Genomic DNA, 12,055 nt, shown 5'->3' on the forward strand with positions numbered 1-12,055 from the left:
ACATATTTTGGTGCATCTCATGACAGCACAGCAGATAATAAAGACTGGTATACTATTTACTAGTCTTTATATTTTGGCCTGACTGATATTATTTTGACCTTGACGTGCTACGAATTTCTAATTCACATGAAATAAAGATATTTTGCTTACCTGATTCATCAGTGGTGAAATTAACTGTGTTGCTGAACTTGTTCCCATTACCAACTTTTGTGAATGCAGACATACTAACTTCATATTTCTTGAAGGGTTCCAATTGAGTAAGTATTCCTTCAGTTTGATCTCCAGAAATATTCTATTAGGAGAAAATATTTTAATGTAGGTAGTAAAGTAGGCAATATTACCAATAAAATGGATGTTATTACTATTAGTTGGGCAGTTCTCTTTTTTATCTTTCACAAATAAATATAATGTCAACCTGAGTAAACACCTTACAGAATTTGCTGTGAATTATTTTTTAAAAGGTAAATTCTATAAACGTAGCAAATCCACTGAAAAATTTTCTCAGAAGATGATGAACATTCTAGTACAGGGGTCTCAAACACAGCCATGGAAAATGGGGCACACGTAGAAAAAAAATTCAACTTGACAAACACGTTCCTTTCAGTGGCCAATACATTTTAATGTTCCCTACCAGAGACTTCACATAGTTAAATGTCCCCTAGTTTCCCCTAGCAGTGGTCCTGTAAAGTTTAATATCCCCTAGAAGTGGCCCCGTACAGTTTAATGTGCCACAGCTGTGGTCCTATATAGTTTAATGTCCCCCAGCATTGGCCTCACACAGTTTAACCCCCCCCATCCTCAGTGGCCCCACATAGTTTCATGTCCTCCCCACCAGTGGAAACACACAATTTGATGATTAAGCTTTAATAATTAAACTTAATGTCAAACTTTATAAAACTTTAATGTACCCTGTACCCTGCTCTAGACGCACTGCTGTGACATATGTGCATGTGGAGCTGGGAGGAGCGGAGAGGTAAGTATCTACTAGATACAGTTAAGCTGATTGGAATTTGTAGGCCTAATGTGTCCTATGTCAGAAAGGTTTAGAACCAAGTCAGGGGTTCTTTTCTCCCCTGGATTGGCAGAACTGGGGAGATGATGATCTCAGGGGCTGCCTGTTTTAGATCCCTGTTGAATGTATCCAAAAGCTAAATTGAGTTTCCAAGACTTAAGCATTGATGTAATTTATTTGATCCATATAACATCAGTGAAAACTACAATTCATGCTTTCATACAGATAAAAAAAATGAAATCATTATTGTTCTAGGAATGTAACAAAACAAAAACTAATTATATTCAGTAGTATGCTTTTTATTGTACAAAATGACATTATAATTGTACAATTATGGAATAGTTTCTTTTATGATTTTGTATAAAAGCAAATGTATATTTAATATTGCCATAGTTTTTCCAAGTCATAGATAAAGTTACAGACTCATAGGTCATTATACTAGCATAATAAATATTGTAAAAACAACTACCAAAAACTGCTTATGGGACCCAAAGGTAACTGCAGCTGCTCTTTCCCTGTGCCTACCATACATGGGAAATATATGTTTGCTCTTACCTGGTAAAATATAGATTGAGTGTTGTCATCTACAATTCTAAAGTTGTATATGTGCACAATGCCATTGGGTTTTGGACTTGGACTCCACTGTAACCAGGCAGAATTATCACTGGCATTGATAAATGTCAGGTTTTGAGGAGGTGCCGATGGCTCTGCAATAAAATAATTGGGTGGTATTAACTTCATTTTAGCTTATAGCCAATATTCACAGGAAGCAGAACAGTATCAATACACCTGGGCATAATATTGTATGTGTGTAAAGGAATTGCCTGCAGCAATTCTCCAGTGGCTGCTTCTGAAACCATGAAGGAAGAGAATGACAGAGACAGTGAGTTCTAAACTTGACCCAGCCCCTGTCCCTGCCTACTTGTCTCAACTACCCTAGGCGGTAGTGGGCAACTGGATGACAGTCTCTTCTCTGGATAAGTGTTTACATAGAACAGGACAAGACAAAACAACACAGAAGCAGAGTCAGCAAGCCGATGTCAAACCAGAGAGACAAACAAATCGAAATCCAAAAGAGTAGTAACAAGTAAATTCAATACAATAGCAAGAGAACCACTTAGCAAGAACAAAGTCACAATAGCCAGCAAACATGTGTGAGCTGATAACCTGTTTATAGGAAGTCTAGAACCCGCCCCAGACTTGATTGGTAGATCAGCTGTCAATCACAAAGGAGCAAAGGGAGGTGAGGGAATAGGACAGTGTTCAGACAATACAAGAAGAACCTAGAGCAAGGAATCATAGCTGGATGCGCCTCTTGTGACGTATAATGCGGCCAGAGGATGGCACGGAAGTTCGAATAGGTGCGGATGTAACAATGTGATAGACTGGGCTGTGCATACAATTGGGACACATTCAGTAGCATAGAAAGGCAGTATGTGTTATATTCAGCAACACATTATATAATAATATGGTGCATGGTACAGAACAATGAAGGTAAGTGGCAGAAAAGTTAGAAATAAGTGGTTGCATAAGCAAAAATATTATACCAGAAAACTGAGGTAGCTGAATTACTAAATCTCTACTTACTCTTCATATAAAAGACAAGCAACCGAGCAAACAGCAGCATTTTAGGATCTATTTTACAGGTGTAACTTCTAGATTTCCCATAGTTCTACTCAACTGAATACATATCACCATAGGCTGGGTTCCAAAATAATCTGAGATTGGTTAAATAGGGTTTTTTGGGCTATAAAATAGATATAAAAATGTGACTGTTTTACTATTTATGCTAATTGCTCAAACATATACATAGTGCAAAGGTCCCCATACATCCAGTTTATGCCAAAAGTGTCCTTGGCATACCCTTTTTATTAAAAAAAAAACTGTTTACAGGGAAGTCAGAGGCAGACATATACTACTGTATGCATATGACTCTGACAAAGCTAAAATAAGATGTGATCAAAGCATTAAGGATCAACATTTCAATATGCATGATATATATATATATATATATATATATATATATACAGTAAAAGTAAAGATAGCGGTACATTTTGCTTCATATACAGTATAAGACAACAAAGCAAATGATGTTCACAGTTTGCTTTTTCAGCGTGAGCCTGGTCTAATGTACTGAATGTCTCTGTGTAATTAGATTATCGTTTTCAAGATGGAGCAGTAAAATCATTTTTCTTCTTCGATGACTTTCGGTCAAGAAGTACAGGATAAAATAAGGAAATGCCACCACTGTAAGTAGAGATTTTGTAGCATAACTAAACCTGTCAGAGCACTGAAATTTTAGCACAAGAGAGGAATATATCATGTACCGTTGTGACCTTGTTAGAGGAATGCCATAATTCAAGAAGACACATAAGAAAAAAAATTGAAGACAGTGAAACTAGAAACATGTAAAGGATTAAGGATAATTTTTCTAATGATTTTAATTCTGCACGAACATGTACCTGCTTCATCTGTATGAAAGGCAAGCTGGCTTGGAGGACCAGTTCCTTTTATTGTACTTGCAGCAATAAATACAAAATACTGAGTAAACGCTAGAAGATCTTCCAAGACAATGGAGATGTGAGTGGTAACTAAAGGATAATTTCCTTGTGGTCCATAAATCTGTAAGTAGTAGCCAATGATAATCCCATTTGGATATTCTGGAGGATCCCATGATAACAGCACTGAGGTAGATGTGAGGTTCTTGTACTCTCTGATCATAGGTTCAGATTCTGGGACTAGAAGTGAAGCAAGATAAAATCATTTCCCCAGCAGATGTACAATACTGTATAACATGCTCAGATATAAGCCCCATATACCTAAACAGAGTTTCAAAGGATTTTACATTGATGAACCATATGAAGAGCAGAATGAAGGAGTAATCCCTTCACCACAATATTTAGTACAAATGTGACTGTGCCTAGTCACTTGAACAAAATAAACTCAAGCGATACTCAACTCAAATGATCCATCGTCTATAGCGCTGTACTGCGAGAGGGGGCGGTCCTTACCGCCCAGGGATGACGCTGAGCGGTGAGGAACGCCCCCGGTACTCGTCTATGGACAAGTACTATCAAGAGGGGAGGGAGGTGTTCTTCACCACTCTCACAGTACAGTGCTATAGTGAGGAAGGCTGACTGTCAGGAACGCCCTTCTGATAGTGAAGAGCTATGGTACCAGCACCGATAGCTCTTCACCGGGGGCACAGAACGGCTTTCTAGCGGTATATAAAACCACATGTGCCCCAGGTGGTGAAAGGTCCTCTTTATTGTCTTACCATATATCAGAATACTCAGATTACTTAAAATCACATCCCGCCCGACGTGCATCAGTGAATTGTGCACTTGAAAAAGGATTTTGGATAATCCGAAACGCGTTGTGCTTGCTGTTCTTTCATTTTTTCATTAAATTATTCTTCTTTGACAAAGTAAATTATAGTTACATTTTTTTGACCCTTTGACCTCTGGAGCGCGGATCCCTGACTTTTGACATTTCCATGCTCTTCACCCGGGTCCCCGGTGTATATCGACAGGCCCGCTGCCACTCTCGCCTGACTTATCTATCCGATTACTGCTGCTATTGGTGTTGTGACTACATCACAACCCTGTCAGGTGAGAGGCCTATTGGTCATCTATCTATGTTATAAAATATATCACCTTTTCATCTAGTGATAATACGCTTAGAGCGCTCGGTGTCTTTGTTTTTATATTTTTCAGATTACTTAAAACTCAGTGTTTTTAGTGATTAGAAAATTTGACAGCAAATTTTTGGGGATGAAAGGGTAGAGCCCACAGAGCACAAAAATGTATGCACTGGGAAGGGGAGGCAGTATTTGAAGAGTGTGATGAAAATTTTCAGACCTGGCACTTTTAACACAGAGCCTCTCCCCTTTTGGAAACTTCTCCCCATAGCATCCTGTTCAGTGTTCGCGGTTCCCCTAGTGTAGTTATGACTTTGTATATTATACGGGTTATCCACTTTTTTTTAATATTGATAGGTCATCAGCATTAGATATGTGAGATCTGATAACCAGGACCCCTGCAGATAAGCTTTTCCAGGACCATGTAGAGACCAGTATGTTAACATGCTGGAAACCACGCCAGCAACCACCACATTTTCTCTTTTTTGTAATGTACAATTATTATTTGTATATGTATTTTTCACAATTTTTATTCTAGTCATTTGTAGGGAAAGGAACGAGGAAAGTATTTCTGGTTATAAACATAGCTGTAAACCTACCATCTTCCTCTGTGTTGACATCAATAATCTCACTAGCTTGATCACCATCTCCAAATATAGTACTTGCAGTAATCCAGAATTCATAGTGGCTGAATTTTGCTAGATCATGGATTGTCGCAGATAAATCATTTCCATTGGCTGAAATATCACCTGAAGTGAGATTCTAAGAAAAACCATATATTTCATTGAAGGGAAATTCAAATGGGTCATAAAATAGATAAAATATTTTAAACAGGTTATGGTTGGCTTTAAAGTTTAAAGAAGAACAGTCCACCTTCTCCATATCAATGAAACAGCCGTGAATTTAATTCTTATAATATTTTTTTTGCACAGAGAACAGTAGGTAAGACTCAAGAAGGCCAGTATCCAACCAAGATGTCGGCTGCATGGTAGCACACTGGTTATTGTTTTGTAGCACTGGATCCTCAGTTCAGATACAAGCTCAATGAAGATGACAATCACTATTGGCAATATATAAACATAAGAAGATACTTTTTGTATAGGGTATAGATATGCACTTCTGAAAAAAAAGATCTGCTGCCTGTTCTGCCTCTTTACACTGTTACTTTAGCATACAAAAGATAAAAAGGTATACTGCTAAAGTAATTACCACCCTATAAAATAGACATATCTGACCATGTAACTATATTATTATATTTAATTCTATACTTTATCACTGTGAATTTGGCATTGGCACAAAATAGTCAAATAAATCCTCAAAGGTGCCACATGGGACAGATAACATCTTTCTTACACAACTGACTCTCTGACACTCATCTTTCTCATTTAACCTCTTCCTGCTGGAGGCATTTTTTGATTTTTGTTTTTGACTCCCCACTTTCCAAACCCCATAACTTTTTTTATTTTTCCATTAATAAACCCATATGAGAGTTTGATTTTTGAAAAAAAAATCATAATGGGGTGGAACTGTAGAAAAAAGTTTTTGCGACTTTCTTATAGGCTTTGTTTTTATGGCATTCACTGTGCAGTCAAAATGACATGTCACCTGTATTCCATGGGATAGTACAATTATGGAGCTGCTAAATTTATATAGGTTTATATAGGTTTAAGAAAAAAACGTTGCAAAAATCCTATTTTATTGGAGTACCTCTGTGAACTTTCTGTGAAAAGTGCTGCAGAAAAAAGCGCAATGTGCTTCTGTTTTCCACAGTGCTTTTTCACTTGAGTTTGCTATGTGGTGCCATAGCCTTATTTTGATTGCTTTTTTATTCCACTTTTTAATAGAGGCAAAATACCAAAAAAAGGGCAATCCAACTCACTTACTTTTTTTCTCCGCTATGGCGTTCACCGTAAACACACTTTCAGCATGCTTTCAGCTTTAGCAGTATCTTCCTCCATTCCAGAGATATTGGTTGTGTTATTTTCAGCTACTGTTATCATTGTACTTATTAGGTGGATCAGTCATACAGCTCAGCTCATCGCTTTGTGGAGGGGAATGTTGCCTGGCAGAACACCTGCTTAGTTTTATACTGTGAAGAGGCGTCCTCCACTACTCATCGATGATATCAGTACAGTTATATAGGAAAATGTAATTAATGGAACCAATATCTCTGGAACAGGAGAAGAGACCAACAAAGCTGAAAGTGCTTGAATTCTTAGCCATATTATATATATTATGCCCTATATTAGAAGACATGGAAGATCCTCTTTGAGCTTGGGGCACCATATTGCAAAAATAAAAAATAAAAAATAAAAAAAATAAAAAATTTGCAGGGCTACTTAGTGGCTCAGTGGTTAGCACTGCAGCCTTGCAGCACTGGGCTCCTGGTGTTCAAATCCTGCCAAGGGCAAAAAAAAATCTGCAAGGAGCTTTTATGTTCTCCCTGTGTTTGCATGGATTTCCATCCCATATTCCAAAGACATACTGATAGGGAAAAATGTACATTGTGAGCTCTATATGGGGTTCACAATCTACATTTAAAACAAAAAAAAAATGCAGTTCAAATGCTGCGATTTTAAAAATACTTGTGTTTTTGGAAATCGTAGCATGTATGGGTATAATAGAGGCAGAAAGTCCGCAGAGGAAACCTCTTCGGACTTTCTGTGAAAAATGCTGCAGAAAAAAACATGATGCATTTCCGCTGCAGTCTTTTCCAAAGCGTTTTTTAGTTGTAGTTTGCCAAGTGGGGCCTTTGCCTAAGGTTTTGCAGTAGGTGCATTAGTGGTGGGTTTTTATTATGTAGATTAGAGCTCCAATGTAGAAGACAATTTGTCACTTCAAATTTGGTGGGTCATCTCAGAGGTTTTACTGTATTTAGATGACATTTATATAAGATATTTCAATGCATGCTTCATAACATATAGCACACGATATTGTGCAGATCTGTTATTGTGCAGATTGTATGGACCCAATAAATACTGTTCCCTAATTCAGAAATATACAGTAACGTGTCAGCATTTGCCATCTTGCACACGTGAGATGCAGTAGCGAGCATCCTGTGAAGACAAGCTCGCCTGCATAGAACATTAATTAGAGAGCTCTTTTATCCCCCAGCATTTGTTGCTTACTTCTGTTGTGGAATGACCTGCATCCTGAGTCAACTGCTATTTACACACATTTAATGAACTGACTTTGTTACTGGGCTTGCAATATGTTGTCACTTTTCTGAAAGCAAACTGGAAAGGGCATGTGCCTGCTGAACATACAGTAGTAGGAACCAGATGGTCTCTATAACAGAGTACCTTCAGTTACCTTCACAGCATTTGTCCATCACCAAATACAGCCATGGGGTGAATTCTCTCTGTAGCACTCACTGACTTTATACCATTAGTGGAGCATGGGCTTAGCTTCACTCTACCTAGTTTCGACATAAGTTACATAGAACTGTTCTATATTGTTATGTAGTCATTTATTATGAATTTTCTATCCATATAGCCGTGTTTTACATATTTTTCTGATCTAGGTCAACCCTGAACAAAAGATTTAAATGAGGGAACCTACAAAATAATTTTTACCAAAAGACAAAAAACAGATAACATTACATGAAGGCATGTGGTCATCTTTCCAACCATAGTGTTGTGGCACCCCATTGGGTTTCCAAGGCACCCCTATTGGCTGCTCTATACAGTGGTGTCCAACCTGTGGATTTCCAGTAGTTGTGAATCTACATCCAGCATAATGTCCTACAACTGCAGAATGGAAAGCTAGCTTCCCAGCAGGAGAGCCACAAGTTGGTGACCACTGCTCTAAAATTATGTATCAACATGCATTATTGCTCTAATATATCATGTAAAAGTGAATTGTTACTGAAATTGATGTCATGTTCTCATCTGCATTTTACAGGGGTCTAATATGCTGTACTTCTGAACAGGACTGTATGAATCCACAACATACATTATTAACTATCATTATTATCATTTATATTATCATCATTATTATTATTATTATTATTAATAATAATAATAATAATAATAATAATAATAATAGTTTGCTTTAGGAACTAGCTATAAGAGCATTTTAGATCACACTTTGCTACAGGGTGACTTTTTCTCTGGACTGTAATTGGGAGGTTTTTTTATATTTAGCAAATAAGTATAAAAATTTCACATTCTCTAATGCAACAGAACAAATTGACCTGCTGTATTTGTATGAGCTAGATAGTGGTACATTTGCAAACTGTAACTGTAATAACCAGTGTGGGCAAGGTCTACCGTAGTTTAAAAATATGCTTACATTTGACTTCTGTGGCACAAATGGTTTGACAATGGTATAAAAATCAATAGAAATATAGTCAACATTTCTCAGTATTTAAAAAATAAAACTGATTATTTTCATTAATTTGAATAACAATACGAGAGAGGAAATTATTTGTATGAAATGCTACTATATTATATCAGAAAACAAAAGTTAAAAATATAATGTCCTCACCCTGACATAAGTGTTAGAAGTGTTCTTGAAGTATAACGTATAATATAGTATGACGCCATTTGGTTTAATGGGTGGGTTCCAGAATATCTTTACAGATGTAGAGGTAAGATTTCTATATGATACGTTTTTTGGTGGGTCACTTGGAACTGCAAAATGAATTAAGAAACAATTCACCAAACCTAAATATAGTAACATAAAACTTACAACAATACCTAGTTTTTATAAAATAAATGAAGATATATTAATTTTCCAACCTATAAACCTGTTTCTATCATTCATAGATTATGGGAATATAGATAATATAGGAATAGTCTTTTACATTATTTACACCATTTTCTATGGATTATAGGTCACATCAGAACAATGCCTTAGAAATAGAAGATCAACATCAGATATCCAGCACAAAGCAAAGCAAACATCTAGTGTAAACTGAGACCATTGCAATGCTTATAGAGCTGTTTTGTTGATGAAAATGGCAATGAACTTATTTGATAAAATGCATAGCTTAATTACTTTCTACATGTCATATACCATACATTTTATAACTTTTTTGTTGATTTAGCATCCGGATTTTATTGTAGATTATTTGTTAAAGTTATACAGATAACAAATGTGCATGTTCCATGCTTTTTTTTACAGTTTATTTAACAGTAATATTTTTTATATTTAATATATTAATGCATTCTTCAGGTGTTATGGGACCTTTTAACCTCTGAAGGGTTCATTTTTACCTCACCGTATTCTAAAAGCTACCACATTTTAATTTCCATGCTAACCTATGCAGATCCAAGCTTTTACTTATAGCCAAAGGATCATTCCAGTTTCGTAATCCACACCATAGTATAGTTGGAGCAGGAACAAACTTTGCCATAAATTCCAGAAGTTCACTATATATATATATATATATATATATATATATATATATATATATATATATGTATAAATTTGCTCATTAATGTTCATAGGTATTTGAAGTAGTAGAACCTTATAGGTATTACCACAGGACATCATGAGTAAAAGTGAACAAAGAGCTTTGATTTTCTGTCTAAGTTTGTCTCCTTTATGTGAAATCCTGCAACTATTTATTCTTCCCTTTGCTTCTGTATTGAGAGTTGTTCCTGCCTCTCACTGTGTATGAAGTATGGGTTTGGAGTAGGGGTGGTGTAAAATGTATAGAAAACGAGGGTAAGGGGATGTCACTTCAAGGGTAGGGGAGGGTCACTTCACAGGTGTTATAAAATGTACAAACTTGCTTTTGGTGCCATATGAAAATACAAACTATATTAATATAGATATATAATATATATAATATAAATATTGGGATAATTATATCATATATTAAGCAGCTGCATATAAATATCCTTATTCTCCCTTAGACTTAACTGTTTGGTGACTTTTCCGTACCCTCATTTTCTCTACATTTTACACAGTCTGTACTCCAAGCGCATATTCCAACCATAGTAACTTTCAGTGAGAGGCAGGAACAGCTCTCAATATGAATGAAAGGGAAAGAATTAAGAAATTTAGGATTTCACAGAAAGGAATTAAATTTGGTAATAAATCTGTGCTTTTTTCCCCCTCCTCTGATGTGTACGATTATCCCCTGACCCTGGTCTATAGTCTCTCACTCTGCCAAATCAGTATCCCTGCACTATAGGCTGAAACAGCGCTGTCCATAGCTGGGAATCTGTTCCTTTTGGAATAGAAATACTAATTTGGCAATTAAATCCGCATCATGTTAGTAGGCTTATTAACTGAGTCATGATGTTAAGGAGGCTGCCCTCTAGAGGGCAGCATACAGAGGCACTGTTCTCCTAATTACATCCTGGAGAATAGATTTGCATATATTTTTTGCCCCTATCAACTAGTGAAGAAAGAAATCAGGTAGTAGTCTTATCATTTCTAGATGGTCTACTGCACTTTTCTTTCTGCTCTTGAACTCACATTAAGATAAGATAATATAATCCTTTAATAGTCACACAATGGGGAAGTTTCAGTGATATAGTTTCATAGATGGTACAGTAGTATATAACAAGAGAGAAAACACATACAAGCTCATGGCAGATAGAGAAATCCTAGGAATCATAGCAACTAAAAAGAAAGAAAACACAGAAATAATAATACAGCCCGACCGTGGTTGGAGGATACGAGGAGGGGTCACAGCATGTAGATATAACAGATATTATTTCTGCAGGGAAGATGGTTGTTACTTTTAATTGTAAAACATTAGTAAAAGATTATTTGTAAGGAAATAGGTGGACTGGTAGGAGACCTGTCACAGGGTATAAAGCATACCATATATTAATATGTGTTTACTATGTACCTCCTTCTAAAGTTTTAAATCTTAAAATATCACTTCTGACATTTCCATCACCAAATCTAGTACTAGATGTGACATAAGCACTGTATTCATGATTGCTTTCGAAATCCTTAAAGTCCACTGAAGTATCTTCGATGTTAATAGTTTTATTTGATGTCTCATCCCTAGGGTATAAAACAGGAAAAGTTAAGTCCTATTAATAAGAAGTACAGATAAAAATAAAAACAGAATGCACAAATTCTGTCAAAAAGTTAGGTAAATGGTAACGTACTCTATAAGGCGGGGGTTGGTTGAGGGAGGTGGTAGACTCCTTTTAACCCCCTTCACGATTTAAATGTAAAATGTTTTGAAAGCAGGAATACAAAGAGGTATAAAATATTACTGGTGTAAGGCTAAAATGTGTTAGGCTGCTAAAGAGTTCAATGTACATAAGGCACCAGAGTTATGTGTCAGTAATATTTACTTTAGCCATTAATTCAAAATCTGCAATAAAAAAGTGACATTTTCAGAAGACGGTAAGGGCTAGTTCACACGGGGAAAGAGGGGGCGGATTATGGAGCTGAATCCACGTCATAATCCGCCCCCTCACAATGGA

At 36.3% G+C, this 12,055-nt stretch overlaps 1 protein-coding gene across 1 annotated transcript in view; it reads right to left on the reverse strand.

The window, feature by feature from the left end:
* PTPRQ (protein tyrosine phosphatase receptor type Q) overlaps positions 1–12,055 on the reverse strand; it is a 228,069-nt gene that overhangs the window by 81,504 nt on the left and 134,510 nt on the right. Inside the window, exons 37-42 of the mRNA XM_075274511.1 lie at positions 11,464–11,624; positions 9,141–9,286; positions 5,252–5,414; positions 3,475–3,750; positions 1,568–1,719; positions 151–292 (exon numbers count right to left, since the gene is read on the reverse strand). Coding sequence (XP_075130612.1) covers positions 151–292; positions 1,568–1,719; positions 3,475–3,750; positions 5,252–5,414; positions 9,141–9,286; positions 11,464–11,624 — 1,040 coding nt within the window. The remainder of the gene's footprint in view (positions 1–150; positions 293–1,567; positions 1,720–3,474; positions 3,751–5,251; positions 5,415–9,140; positions 9,287–11,463; positions 11,625–12,055) is intronic.

The sequence above is a fragment of the Leptodactylus fuscus genome, chromosome 5 (assembly GCF_031893055.1).
Source record: "Leptodactylus fuscus isolate aLepFus1 chromosome 5, aLepFus1.hap2, whole genome shotgun sequence".
NCBI lineage: Eukaryota > Metazoa > Chordata > Amphibia > Anura > Leptodactylidae > Leptodactylus > Leptodactylus fuscus.